At 34.9% G+C, this 15,213-nt stretch overlaps 2 protein-coding genes across 2 annotated transcripts; one reads left to right on the forward strand and one right to left on the reverse strand.

Annotated features, from left to right (window-relative positions):
- The first annotated feature begins 1,625 nt into the window (after positions 1–1,625).
- On the forward strand, positions 1,626–3,461 carry LOC141604623 (dehydrin ERD14-like). The gene is made up of 2 exons (XM_074423052.1): positions 1,626–2,094; positions 2,842–3,461. The coding sequence occupies exons 1-2, from the start codon at positions 1,861–1,863 to the stop codon at positions 3,265–3,267; spliced, it is 660 nt and encodes a 219-aa protein (XP_074279153.1). The 5' UTR covers positions 1,626–1,860; the 3' UTR covers positions 3,268–3,461.
- A 6,558-nt stretch (positions 3,462–10,019) lies between these two features.
- On the reverse strand, positions 10,020–15,004 carry LOC141604625 (alcohol dehydrogenase-like 7). The gene is made up of 10 exons (XM_074423054.1): positions 14,570–15,004; positions 14,346–14,482; positions 13,922–13,968; positions 12,294–12,619; positions 11,647–11,729; positions 11,445–11,520; positions 11,142–11,206; positions 10,814–10,909; positions 10,501–10,665; positions 10,020–10,359 (listed from the first exon to the last, which is right to left on the reverse strand). Exons 1-10 carry the CDS (start codon positions 14,610–14,612, stop codon positions 10,246–10,248), a joined length of 1,152 nt encoding a protein of 383 aa, XP_074279155.1. The 5' UTR covers positions 14,613–15,004; the 3' UTR covers positions 10,020–10,245.
- Positions 15,005–15,213: the final 209 nt, after the last annotated feature.

The following is a 15,213-nucleotide window of genomic DNA, read 5'->3' on the forward strand; positions in this document are numbered from 1 at the left end:
GTCATTTGTGAGAGAAAAATGGTATCCGTCACTCCAAAAGTGACGGATACGTGCCGTCACAAATGAGATTTTGTGTTTAAAAAAACAAACTATAGAAGAATAAGTTTTAAGAAGTCCAAGAGGGAGTACTATTAAGTGTGGGCTATTCTCTTATCGGCAAAAACAAACTTAAGGGTACACCGTAGAATATCTCTAAAATTAAAATGCAAATATAATTATCTATTAAGTGTGGGCTATTCTATTATTGGGTCATATGCTATAGGACCGTTTTATAGGAGGGTGGGTCATTTTTCTATGCAAAAGATATTATGATGGGACGTACCAAGTAGCTTGGTTCATGAATCAAGGATGGATTGGCCCAAAAATTAAGAGGAATGGTACACTGGTAACTGTAACTGTTCGCAAATTTCAAAGGGCCGACACGTGAAGCATCATCATGCATGCTGGCCCCATTCCACCGACGTTCCACTTTTATACGGATACTATTTCCATCACGCCTACACTTGGCTATTGCTCATTGGCTATAGTGAATCTATGTGAATCTTGGAAAACATTCTTGATCGTTCCAAAAACTAAAATGAAAATATCAAAATAAATACACAAATTCTCATTTGTGACGGCGATATGTGACGGATACCGTTTTCTCTCACAAAATGCCCATTGAGAGGTGAGTGAGAAGACACGTAAAGTCTTGCCTTTGTCCCTCTCCTTTTGTGAGAGGTCGCGAAGCTCATGACGACGGATTAAATCGTCATGTCAAAAAAGACTAATCAAATAAATATCACAAATTCTCGTTGGTGATGGGTTCTTTTCGTCACAATTTGTGACGAAAAGAAGATGTGAATATTATTTGATAAGCAAAATTTTATGAGTGATTACATTTTATCATAAAGTGCTTATTTGAAATTGTCATAATTTGTGTCAACTGAATAAACATCTTAACGGTTTTCTCAATTTCAAAACACAAAAATTTGGGTAAAGCAACTTTATACTTTGGTCGTATAACGGAATTGCTTAGTAAGATTGTCTTTGAATTTGTGTTATAATATAGTGTAAAACCGTTTTAAATAAGACTAACTCATTTAAAAAACTAACGCAATAATATGTGAGATGTCGACTAGCTCAATTGGTAAACTAAATGAGAGGTAATAATTTGATTACTTATGATGTGATAATCCCGTTGGCAAATTTGTGGCTCCTTTTACGCCTATAAAATAAAATAAATAAACAACTCAACAATCTCACTTAATTTTTAAATTTTGCTTTTAACACTTGAAGCATAAAAAATACGGCATAAAAATAAATGTTTAAAAAATACAGAAACTTAAAAACAAATATGCACCTATCAGAAGAAAATTACCTTTTACACAAACGAAAGATGGATATAAATGAGATGATCAATCAGTCGTATGACAATTTATTAATGAATTGATCATTTCTTTCAAAAAAAAAAATTGCATTAAACAATCAAATTTTACATAAATTCTTGTATAAAACGACATTAATAAGAAAAAAAGAGTAGATAAATAATCGAGATTACAAAAACCCAATATTTAAATATAAAATAAAGTGTAACTAACGTTAAGGAATGGGATATGTCTCTAAATTGATTAACTTCGTGTCCTAAACGCGTTACAATCGCCTTATAAAAGGCGTTACATCCTCGACACTAAAAAGCCATCAATCACTCCCTCTATTAAAGCAAAGCAATACAAAGCAGTAAAGAATCACTTGATTCCCAAACAAATTAAAGTCCTCTTTATTATCTCCTATATATATATAATCCGTTACATCATTTCTTTCTTATATTACATATAATTTGAGTTAATATAATCTTAATCTTAATCCAAATAATATATCATGGCGGAGAATATTAATGAGCAAGTACCCGCATCAGGAGTCGAGACTACTGATCGCGGGTTGTTTGATTTCATGAAGAAGGATAAGAAGGAGGAAGAGAAGTCGACGTTGGAAACTGAATTTGATCATAAGGTTCAAGTTTCCGAAACCGGGTATAAGAAAGAAGATGAAGAGAAGAAACATGGTGGTTTGATTGAGAAACTTCACCGTTCTGATAGCTCTAGCTCCAGCTCTGTAAGTCTTTTCTTTTTTCTTTACACGAGTAAGTCTTTTGTAAAACGGTTTCACAATAAAATGTCGTAAAACCGTTTTACATGAGAATTTTTAGATAGGTTGTCTAAGTCTTTTGTAAAACGGTTTTACAATAACACTTGTACAAAACCGTTTTACACGAGAATTTGCGTATAAATTAAAGATTTAGTTCTCTTATTATAATTTTAGCATCACAAATTCTCATTATAGACAGAAGATATCCGTCTATAGATATAGGCGAGCCTAATATCTACCCACTTTAAAGCATAAGACAAATAATAAGTTGCATGGTGGGGCCAAAAAATGTTATCATTTAAGCATATTTGATCCGTCTTTCACTTTAGACAATATATCCGTTTATATTGAGACTTAATTGTTTTAGGATTTGTTTTATTTATGTATTACCCTGTTTTTTAGGCCTAGTGATTTGTTATTTTTCATTTCAAAATTATATATCCGTCTGTATTGAGACTAATTGTTTTAGGAATTGTTTCATTTATATACGTCTATATTGAGACTAATCGTGATTTGGTAATTTCAAAATTATATCGTCTTTGTATATTTGTGTAAGACCGTATTAATTTAACATAATAAAATTACGTAACTAAGAAGCTGAAGTGACCTGTTTATTGTTTGACGATCATTTTGACCTCTTAACTTATTTAAGACCGTCTTAACTTGGTTTACGATTCTAATTTTTATGTTATTTGATTCAATTGTCGAATATAGTCTGAAGACGAAGCAGATGACGAAGAGAAGAAGAGGAAGAAAAGGGAGAAGAAAGAAAAGAAAGGATTGAAAGAAAAACTGAAGGAAAAACTGCCAGGACACAAAAATGAAGAAGACACAAACGTCCCGATCGAGAAATACGAGGAGAAGCCACATCCTCATGTACATGAGGTGACATACTCTGAGCCATCTCACCCTGAAGAAGATCAAGACAAGAAGGGTTTCCTAGATAAAATCAAGGATAAGTTGCCTGGTCAAAAGAAGGTTGATGAACACCACGAGACGGTGGTTACCCCGGTTGTGGCGGAACCGTGTGTCGAGGGTGAAAAGGATAAGAAGGGGTTCTTGGATAAGATTAAGGAGAAGATCCCTGGGTTTAGTTCTAAAACAGGGGAGGAAAAGAAGGAGCATGCTGATGAGAAATGAAATAATTAAAGCTTGTTTGGTTTTGTTGGACTTTTTGTTGTTGGATTTTATTTGAGTGTCGTATGGTTTTATTATTTTGTTTATGAAATTATGTTGTGTATGTAAGTACTGTATGTGTGCTTATGTATGTATGTGTTTGTTTTGTGTAATTTGTTGTTTAAGAAATTTGAAATTAAAAATGGGATATTTTGTTATGATAATAGTATTCCACTTGCCCCTAGTGTACTGGTTTACTGAAACTTACTCTAAATATGACCTGACATGGGAGTTGGATAACGTGGCGGCCCAACGCCACTTCGAGCCCAAATATCACGGCCCAACTAGCTCGTGTCCTAGCTTGGCACGACCCGGTTTTCATAAGGGGCGGGGCCAATGCCCTCGTTCCTTGGCCCGACTTGTGTCCAACACTAAAAAAAATAAAATAAAGCAGACCCGACCTAGCTCCTCCTACTCTGCCACTCGCAAGGTCGTGCTCGATTGCTCGGGCTACCGATTCCGAAGTCCAGCCCGACTCGGCTCAACACCAAAGAAGAGTAGTGTCGTGCTCGCCCCCTACCCCTTAGCCTAACTTGTCCACTGACCACTGCCCCCCGCCCGATGGCCATCTCTAATTGTTGAGTTGGCAATTTGGCTCTTACCCTTGTGAATATTTCTTTTTTGTGTTGATCAGGAGTATCCTTTACCGATAGCTGGGGCAATTTCATTCGAGGTACTGAAGATAATTTAATTGGTTGACCTCCAATTCATGGATTATACAACCAGTTGTATATGTTGTACGGTGTAGAATCTGAGTTTTGTAATAAAGTATCCGAGCTTTATGTTAAATAATATGAGCTTTATTAGAAAGTATTGAACTCATCCATTTACACATTAAAGAAATGAACTTTGAATTAGTTCAGAAAAAATACATATAAGCTCGGATTCTTAGGTTTTACAATACTTATACAATTAGATGTATAATCCTATTTGTGGTTGACCTCTCCCAAGTTTCCTCTTCCTTATCAATGTTAACACGTTTAATTGAAAATTCATAAAATTAGATTGGTGAAAAGGAATCCAACTTAACTAAACTAGACCAAACCCCAAGCAAAACAAAAATCAACAATACTGACAACACCAATTCAACTCTTTTATAGAACCGTCCTATATTATAGGACTGGTCCAATAAAAGAATAGCCCAAACTTAATATTTAATTTTGTTTACATTTTTATTTTATTTTGATAATCTGACATCTTAAGATGAATACAAACATGTTAAAATGTGTAAGTTATCAAATTATAATGATATGTTATTAAAATAAATAAAAAATTGTACAACCATATTAACTATTTTAATTGAATTTTGATTTATTGGGCTGATTTTATTGATAAATTGGTGTTATAGAACAATTTATGTTTAAACAAAAACCTTTGCAATTACGATTTTGAGTACTTGTATCACTATCACATATTGTTAGGTAAGACATTTTTTACATAAGACTAACCCAATAATAATAGGCCCAACAAAATTAAGAAATATGTACAATAATGTTTTATTTTAATAAATTGATATTTTAAATTGTTGAGTTGAATATTTTAAAATGTTACTGCAATATTTATTATAACACAAAAACTTCGGAGAGACGGTCTTTTAATAGTGTTATTGAGAGACCTTTCACATGATGAGGTGAGGGACCCACTTAATTTATTTTTTCTCTATTATGTCTCCCACCAAATTATCCAAATTATGGTTGTTAATGAGACGAGACACCTCGCGAGCAAGGCTCGGTCAAAGCTCGGTTCATGTGGGCTCGACTCGAGAGCTTAACGAGTCAAGCCGAGCAAACGTTGGCTCAGCTCGAAAAGCTCGTGAGCGGCTCGAACTTGTGTACTTTGATGAGATATTAGCCATATTTTATAAAACTATTTTGTTATGATTATATATTTATATCACACATGTCAATAATGTCTTATTGATTTTTCAATATTTATATATAAACCTTTCGAGCCTTGTTATTGAACATATTAAGAGAGAAAAATGACAATTCGACAATTATATACAGGCTCGAGTTGATCTCGAGTTGGCTGTATATACAGGCTCGAGTTGATCTCGAGTTTGGCTCGAGCTCGCATTAAAGCTCGCAAGCTTGATAACGAGCACAATTTTTTTAAGCTCGGATAAGCTCTATATCGGCTCGAACTCGAGTTCTACTTTAAGAGCACAAGTCGAGCAAGGCCAAGCTAGGGCTCGACTCAGCTGAAAAATAACCGGATTTAAAGTGATCCGACCCAACTCCCAAGGGCCTAGAGTTCCAAAATAAAAGCATAACTTGGGCCAAGCTCGTCACGGCGGACAGTGTATTTCCCGACTCCAATAACCGATAGACTCTCACATTTGACGAGCAACTGTGGCGCAAAGGAAATGGCGACAGACACTCATTCACAGGTATTCTCTTTTAGTTCTCGCTATCTTTGATTTGTGTAGTGTTCCCAACTATCTACTTCCCCGTTCCAATCATTTATTTATTTTTGATTAAACACGTCATTGAGACAAAATGAGTACTTTATAATTAGGGCTGGTTTATTAGCTTTGTGAATTTATTTTCAATTTTCGAGCTTAAGATTCTACATAAAAACTTCGAAGAGACGGTCTCTCAATAGCGTTATTGAGAGACCTCTCACATGATGGGGTGAGGGACCCACTAAATTTCTTTTTTCCCTATTATGTCTCCCACTAAATTAGTGGGAGACGGTCTCTCATGAGACCTACTGAAGATTCTAATAGGTAAGCAAATAAATAGATCTGCAAAATTATGTGAGATTATTTTCCCTAATTTAATTTTAATCACTAGTGGTTTATAGTCCGTTCTCTAATAAGGCAGCTTTTGAACTGTCACCCAAAATATTCTCAACCAATAATAGTAATCCGTAATTGGATAAAATAATGGTCAAAGTGTCGTTTAGGACACCATGCACGAAGTAAATTGGAGGAGCACAAGGAAAAGTAGGGAGTAATTGTTGGGGATTTTTGGTAAAGATAAAATATATTCCCCGTCTCGGTCATTTGTTATTCTTTGGTTTTGACACAAATACTAAGAAAAAAAAGGAGGGGACCAATTATAAGATTACAAGTGGACCAAATTAAATGTGAAAGATCAAATAATCCTAAAATAGAAAGTACAACAATTGACCAAGACACCAAAAAATCAAATAAGACAACAAATGACCGAGATGGAGGGAGTAATAATATATGGACCGCACCCAAATACACAATAGACAAGATAACAATAACGCTAATATACTACGAGTATTATTGAGGTTCGCTAATTTGGCTACATCCTTGGGTGGCCACGACCTCAGGTTGCGCTAAATTTTTCTGATCACTCTAGAAAGAATGTACAACAAACCAAGTGATGATATGAATGTTGGAATAATGGCTCTAATAGTCTTTTTGTCCCACATTGGAAAAATACCAGTTAAGTTGTTTTTTGGAACATTTTTTAATATTTTCAAAGGTTCAATTTCCGAGACTGATTGGCGCAGTCTACGGAATTGATTGTTGTGGTCATCCAAGCTAATTGCCCGGTTTACCATGCTTTCTTATTTTCTAAAAACTGATTTCGTTAATTCTTAAGCTTTTTTTAGCCTATATAAACAAGCATTATCCTTCAGTTTTGAGACGACAAAAAATCATTCTTCTCCCATACATTCCTAAGAAATATTCTTTGAGGTTTTCTGGCAACGATCTTGGCTGTTCTCATCTGCGTCTTTGCCTACACCGAAGTCGCAGCGGTTGTGTTAATCTGGGGGTCGAATGCCATTGAGGCCGTGTGTAGCAGACGGGGCATATTTGACTTTAGGACAGTGACCTCAAGTCACGTCACAACCTCCTCTTTATCCAGATAAGCTCCCTCGTTTTACTATTTCATAACTATTTATCATAATTACAATTATATTATTTACTTTATAATACATAAGCTAATTTATCCGAGACATGTTTTGTTATTTCGCTACTAGTCATACTATATGTATAACAATGAATTGGCTATTTCATCTCCTTTTAATCTTTTATAGCAACTGATCAGCAATTCAGTTGATAAAGAAGAGCATTTTCTTCCATGCAAAAATCTTCCTAGTAATATAAGACTTTGTTGCCAATGCATTCTTTGACATTGTGTAGTACCTCCACATATGGAGGACTTACAATAATAGCCGCCAACCTTGAGGGAATTATTAGCGGAGTAATAGAGCTTAAAATAAGAGGAAATAGAAGGAGATTGGTGGTTAGGCGGGATGTGGGTAACTGTTCCCCGGGTTTAGTGGAACAACTATTACACCCTCTTCCTTCTATCTCCCACCGCCATCACTTTCCCCTATGTTTATGAGATAGTGCAAGTGGATTTTTCGTGTTCTTGCTCATTTTGACATATGTCGAGACTTGAAAGACCTCCAAATATCGAACTGTGTGAATACCTTATGGAAAAACTGTGTAAAATGATTCAGTCAGGTGCTCCATCAAGCTCAAGAATTTTTCAGGCGTCGAGAGGAAAGGACAAGGGTAAAGGTCAAGTACTAGAGAAAAAGGATCTTCCGAGAGAGATCATATTCAACATTCTAGTTTTTATTCCTGCTAAAATCCTGCATGAGGTTGTGAGATACGTGTGCAAACAGTGGTACATATAGTTACTGACCCTGTTTTCATAAAATTGCATCGTCAATTGGCTCCACCTGCTCTTCTTATTCAAGTCCCTGGTGAACTACATCAGTGTATTTCTATCGAGAGCCTCGAAGAAGACACTTCTCTATTTAAGCGAACAGAAATTCAATTTCCATTCCCTGCCAAACTAGTGGGTTCTTGTAACGGGTTAGTCTTGCTTCACGATTCAACGAACCCAAACTTATTTCATGTGATAAATCCTTTGACTAAGGTGAAAATTACTCTGCCTCCATTGGCGGGGTTTGAAGTAATTGGTGAAGATACCGGTTTCACAATTGATTCCTCTGGTCGTTATAAAGTGGTGCACGTTAATGGCACTCAACAAGCTGAGATGATGATATTCAGTCTAGGTACTGATAAAGCTTGGAGATCTATCGATCTTCGAGGTGTAAACATGAAGTCGGTATTGCCTTGTCGTCCATGCATTATTGATAAGTGGATTTATTGGTTTGGTGCTAATTCTATCTCTGGTTTTGCCTTGGATGTTGATATTGAAGCTATGTATCAACTTACAGGGCCTAAGGACGTAATCATAGATCGTTACTCGACTCATTTTCTAAGTATGGAAGCAGGTCTAGGCATGATAATTAAGGCAGGAGAAGATTGGAAGCTCTGGAAACTTACAGATGTAACATCGTGTGACTGGACTGAAGTTTCCCAAATCGAGTTAAATATAGGATGTGCTTTATCTAAGGGTAGAAAGGTGCTGGGTTCTCGTACCTGCTGGTGGCCGGCTAGGTTGTTTAATGGTGGTTTCTGGTTTTTCCAAAGTGTCTTTGAGAAGTTAGTTTTGTTTCGTTATGATGTTGCCGATGAAAGCACAGTCATGTTCATGATCACAGCGGGTTTACTCGTGCGCCCCACCATCCTTCATCCTTATCGACACGCTTTGCTTTCACCCCGAAATTGCTAGTCAAGCATCTCTTATAGTTTGAATGATCACAAATTCTCATTACAGACGGACACTATCCGTCTATAGCTACAGACGGATAGTGTCCCTCTCACAAATGAAAATGGGTAGTGCAAGTGGATGGGAAATGGATACCCCCACTTGCACTACCCACTTTCATTTGTGAGAGAGACACTATCCGTCTATAGCTATAGACGGATAGTGTCCGTCTTTAATGAGACGGACTGTTGAATGATTATGGTGTAATTTTAACAATCTATCTTTGAAATTGCTCTAATGTTATTTTCAGTATATATCTACCCTATTTATGGAACAGTAAGTCTCCCTTGCGACGGGTCGGATATTGCGACGGGTATTTTGTGAGTGGAAATGGGTAGAGGGGACAAGGTGGGCACCCACCCCATGTGCTCTTGTCTAACCCCCTATGGGTTTTTTGTGAGACAATATGGTACCCGTCGCAAGTTTGCGACGGATACCCTCCGTCATAAGGGAGAATTTGTGTTTATGGAATATGTTGTACTCCGTATTTACTACTCCCTCCTATTTCCTTATATCTTCCCTCTTTCCTTTTTCACACAAGTTTGATTATCTTCCCTCTTTCCTTTTTTGGTAAGTTTCATTCATTTTTTATTAATTTCTCTCTCCTAAAAAATTAACAACTCTCATTACTTTATCTATACTTTATTCATCATTCATTCTTTATTATTTTCTCTCACCTATAAATTTCACAACTTACAATACTTTATTCTACTTTATACCTTCTTTCTTCCCCTTTCTTAATTTTTGTGCCTAAAAGAAAGGAGAAGATATAAGGAAATAGGAGGGAGTATTTTGAAGATTTTCTGCCTGTACAAATGGATTTTCAATTTGGTATGCTTTAGCAAAAGGTCAGAGCTAATAATGTTCATGTCTTAGATAACAGACCCAATCAAGGGACTCGGGACATTTGTAAAAGAAATGATCATGTCTTCAATAGGATGGTTGCATAAAAACAATGAGATGGGACATTAATATGACTCTTTAGCAGCCTACATTTCGTTGGAAGACTCTCAACACAGACTTTTCATAGAAAATTTTTTAACTTTGGAGGAATATTCAGTTTCCAAATCCATTTGGAGGAATATTCAGTTTCCAAATCCACTGAAATTTGATGTTTAAGAAATTTGAATTTCAGAATGCGGTATTTTGTTATGATATACGAGTATTAGTCGGTAATTAACTAATTATACATACACAGAGCATATCTCAAATGCCAATTTATTGATAATTGGTGAAGATTAGCAAATTTATTCTACTTCTTGTGGGTTATTGAGTCCCACACCCTTGTACATTTCTCCTCTCTATGTTTGATTGTCCATCGTCACCGTCTTAATTAATCCATCCATAATACGCATCTTAAACATTTGCCTTGAACGAGCAACTCAAATGCTTTGTTTATCTCATCAAACTTCATTTCATGTGTCACAAAGCCATCTAGTTGAATCTCCTGGTACAAAATTAGAATACGATAAATAACTGAAAATTTATTAACTATGACAATTGATTTTAATGTCGATCAAATGATATCAAATTATGTGATTACGAAGAATAAATTGTACGTACATTAATTAAAATCGACTAATATTACCTTGTTCATGTATAGTTTTGCGAGGATGGGAACATCCGATTTATGCTTAAGACCGCCATATAGTGATCCAACTAGGGTTTTGCCACTACAGAGCACATCGATAGAGCTAAGACTTAGTTTCGAGTCAGGCTGGTCGACCCCTAACACAATTGTTTTTCCCCAGCCCTGAAATTTGAGCAAATAAGTAATTAACGTGATGATAAATCACGAGAAACACATACATAAGGTACAATATCAAATCTTGTATATTAAGGTCGCACACAGAATAGACCATACGATGGTCGTACACAATAAATGTGGATAGAGAGCGAACCTTTCTGCAACAAGAATAAGCTTCTTGCACCAAAGAGGCAATACCAACACATTCGAAACAATAGTCTGCACCTCCATCAGTCATCTCGTTTATAACCTGACCGAGAAGTTATTGAAGCGTAACATAACTAAATCAATTAACCTTATGATATATCGTAACTTTATTAAGAAAAATGTTATTAAATGAAAAATATTTCGGCTAAAAATGTACGAGTTATGTTAAATGTAAGTGTTATATTTTACTCGTACATTTTTAGCTTAATACGCATATGAATCGAATATGATTAGACTCAAATGTACTCCGTATTAAATGTGAAAATAACTCAAACCTCGCCAACCGACTTATCTCCGGTGTTTTTTGGATTTACAAAGTCCGTGATTCCAAACTTCTTCCCTAAAATCATTTAGTTGAAATGTTGAATATCATGATTATAAATAAGATTCGCTAATGCGGTTTTTAAAACTTGTACTCTAATGGAAAATTTGGCAATAAATATCAAATGGAAAAAATGAAAAAATAATCTTATTTCAATATCATCAAAATTTTTAGTTAATTTCTTTATGTGTCAATGTGTCATTAGAGCATATGTAACAAAAACGGTCACAAATTTACGTCGAGAAAAATACATTACCAATTTCAAACTTTTCGGGGTTTACATCGACGGCAATTATTTTAGCTGCTCCGCAAAATCTTGCTCCCTCCGCCACCTTCGACATCCGAAAAACCATATATACATGTTAAAGATCCATCTATTTACGTGCATGCATGTGAATCAAAAAATTAAATTAAAATGCAAATATTATTTAATTTGTATTGTTTTAGATTAATTGTACCGCTAATCCAATAGCACCTAGCCCAAATATTGCAACAGTCGATCCAGGCGTTATATTCGCAGCTCTCCAAGCCGCGCCTATTCCTGAAATTATTCAATTCATACGAATATACAATCGTGTCAAATACGTAGTCAATCTAATAAATATAACGTATCTTCTTTAATATTTCAAAATATATTCCGCATGGGTAGCCATGCAAGTTAATGTCTTTATATATGACGTGTATATGGAAAATTGTCCATGTCGGTATAAATAAGGGTGGAAGACGAGTTTATAGGTTAGTAAATCACGTACAAATTGGTTTTAAGACACAATTTTAATTGATTGTGAATATTTTTCAATTATTTGATTAAATTTCGTTCATAGTTGTCGGTATAAATAAGGGTGAAAGACGAGTTTATACGTTAGTAAATCACGTACAAATTGGTTTTAAAACACAATTTTAATTAATTGATTGTTAATTTTTGTCAATCATTTGTTTACCTTTAATTAAAATACATTTCATAGTAACACATATATTTTGTGAAGATTATTGTTTAGGTCTCACATGTGTACGTGTTTAATAGAAAACAGATCATAAACTATGTAATAAAACTATGAAAAATGAAATAGCGTCACTCATTGATACCGAGCTGCTATAGGTATACCTGTGGAAACACCACAACTTAGAAGGCAAGCTCTATTAGGAGGAAGAGAAGAGTCGATTTTTGTGACATGGGCAATATCAACCACCGTGTATTGGCTAAAACTCGAAACAAACAAGAAGTGGAAGATTGTTTCTCCCTTCATATCCATGAATCTACTACTTTCTTCCCTTGGCATCCATGGTGATACGTTGAAAGGCATCTTTGAACACAAGTTACTCTTGCTTGATTTACAGTCATTACAGTCTCCACAATCGGCTAAGAAAACCGGTACCACCATATCGCCTTCTACGATATCAACCACATTCTTCCCCACACTTTCCACAATCCTGTACCAAATTTCCGAGTCCTTAGTAAAAAATTTGTTAATTAGCATCAATATACACAGATTTATCCATGAACACTTGGATCAACTGGTAAAAAGTTGTTCCAGCTCAACCAAAAGTCTTGGGTTCAATCCTGCCCACAGTTTTGGTTTAATATGCTCTTATCTTATTTTTCTACAATTCATCTACTGACTACTACTTATTACGAGTATGAATTTGTGATTTATGAGATTTATTTTACAAAAAACTTGTATAAGACAACCTTACATAGTTACATGCGCAACACTATCTATGCTCTAGGTAGCACGGACATTCCTTCTAAGTAGCCGTCCCGTGTCCGACACACGGACACCCGACACTCGTCGGACACCTGCCTAAACATGTTAGAGTTTAGACGAGGAATAAAATGTCAAAAGAGATTGATTAGAAGATGGGTTAAGGTGAAAAATGAATATTAGTTATAGTCAAGGTCAAAATTTACCTTCACTTATTTAAATTTAATATCAAATACATTAAAAAAATAAAATCATTTGTTATTTATAACCATAAAATATATATTTTATTAAATTTAAATAACGTGTCCCGTGTCCTAAATTTTATGGGATGCCGTATCACGTGTCCGTGTCGTGTCCGTATCCGTGTCCGTTTTGGTGCTACCTAGTCTATGCTTGAGATCGAAATTAATATTATCGTCCTTTATTTAAAATACCGAAAAATGTTCGAGAATAACTTGCTAGTGTATATATCTTGTCAACTTAATTAGTATTTAGTAGGGGTAGATGACAAGTCCTTTTAGAAGAAAAATGCAATAACTTGTACTTCATCTCAATGCTCATTTTTTCAAAGTTATTTATTAAATCTAGTACTATTGATGTTTACTCATTTTCAGATTTCGAGTACGTATGACATCACTTTCAAATTGTTTAATATTCCCTCTTTTCAAATGAACTCCATACATATGATTAAAATATATATCTCGATCACATATATTAAATATTACTATTAAAGAAATGTGTGAAATTGTTTTGAACGGAGAAAGTACGGAGTAATGTTTTAGTCTACAAATTTAAGTTGATAAGTGCTAGTAATTATCTTGTCAATCTACTAATTTTCTTCATTTAGTTGTTAATCGTATTAAGCTAATCAAACTATCAAATATATATGATTGATCAAATATAATCTGTTTTAACAATCTGCTTCTCTTTATTGTTATCCGTCAGGACCTCGAACAAAACCTTACTATCTCAATGATTATGAAACGTAATTAAGAAAGGAGAACATGGTAAAGCAAACAACATTACGTACCCAACAGCCTCATGACCCATGATTCTTGGAAAACAAGCAGGAGGATCCTTCAACAAAGCAATATTACACGGTTAAAGTACACAAAAGAAAAGGCAAGCATTGCATGAAACTAACTACCATACCATAAACAATCATAAACTTATCTAACCAAATTTACGCGGAAAAAACATTCTAATACTATGATTGTAAAACGTAAACAATTCAATGAAACAGAGAAAGTACGTAATTACAATATATATCTTGAAATATGTTGGATATTCAAATATTAGTCATTTCGTTCAATTATTTGTTTAAATTTGATTAAAATACTTTTATAAACAATAAAAATTAAACAAATTAGTCGACGAAGGGAGTAATCGAGTATACGTCTAACGGTCTAAGTGTAATAGGAATGATTAAATGTAGAAGAGTAGAAGTAGAGTACTTTAAGTTTCCAAAAGGTGATGTCACTATGACAAAGTGAGGTACATATGATCTTTATCCGAAGCTCATACTCCCTTGGTGGAGCGACCATCACCTCCTCTATCACTAGCGGTTTCCCCGGTTCCCTTGCGACCGCAGCTACATCAAAACACGACCGTGTTTATTCACTAATAAGCTCCTTAATCAAATAGTCTAAGCATATTATCGAAATTGAGTATTACTTACCTTTGCAACGAATGGGTTGCCCTTTTGTGCTATTCTCTGCCATAATTTGGTTTATCTCTTTGGCTCTCGCAAGTCACAAAAGTGTGTAAATATAATATGAGGCCAGTGTGTTTGGTGAAGTTCCTTAAACTATGTAGTGGAAAAAGTCTATTTTGCACCCTTAAAGAGTAGACAAATAATCTAAAACCAATGTCATACATACGACTCTTCTACCGAGTGGCGGAGCCAGGATTTGAGGTTAGCGGGGACGAACAAGTAATAATGCTATAAGACAAATTCGAAAAAAATCAAAAATTCTAATTAAAACTTGTGAGATTTTCATTTTTCAGCGCTCCTCTTAAATCCGCCACTGCCTATACCTATAGACTATAGCATTTTTCATATTCCTCGTTTCATGACATCATAAATAGTGGCGGAACCAAGAGGGGGTGGTTAGTAAGGGCAACTATCCCTTATGAGTTATGTACAGTGAAAAATTTGAAGATTTTTAAGTTGAAATTTTCGAATTTTTTCCTAATTAAGTTACTCTATTACATTAGTGATTCGTCCATGCTATATTAGTAATTCACCCAAAACGTGAAATTCTGGCTCTATCACTAATCATAGATATTATAGAGATAAGGTTTTGGAACAATTAATATGGG

Source organism: Silene latifolia, chromosome 10 (assembly GCF_048544455.1).
Source record: "Silene latifolia isolate original U9 population chromosome 10, ASM4854445v1, whole genome shotgun sequence".
NCBI classification, from domain to species: domain Eukaryota; kingdom Viridiplantae; phylum Streptophyta; class Magnoliopsida; order Caryophyllales; family Caryophyllaceae; genus Silene; species Silene latifolia.

Coding starts and splice junctions, on each gene's coding strand:
- LOC141604623 (XM_074423052.1), top strand. CDS start 1,861: ATGGCGGAGAATATTAATGAGCAAGTACCCGCATCAGGAGTCGAGACT. Junction 2,095..2,841: donor ATAGCTCTAGCTCCAGCTCT/GTAAGTCTTTTC, acceptor TGTCGAATATAG/TCTGAAGACGAAGCAGATGA.
- LOC141604625 (XM_074423054.1), bottom strand. CDS start 14,612: ATGGCAGAGAATAGCACAAAAGGGCAACCCATTCGTTGCAAAG. Junction 13,969..14,345: donor TCACCTTTTGGAAACTTAAA/GTACTCTACTTC, acceptor GCTTTGTTGAAG/GATCCTCCTGCTTGTTTTCC. Junction 10,666..10,813: donor CTTATTCTTGTTGCAGAAAG/GTTCGCTCTCTA, acceptor CTCAAATTTCAG/GGCTGGGGAAAAACAATTGT.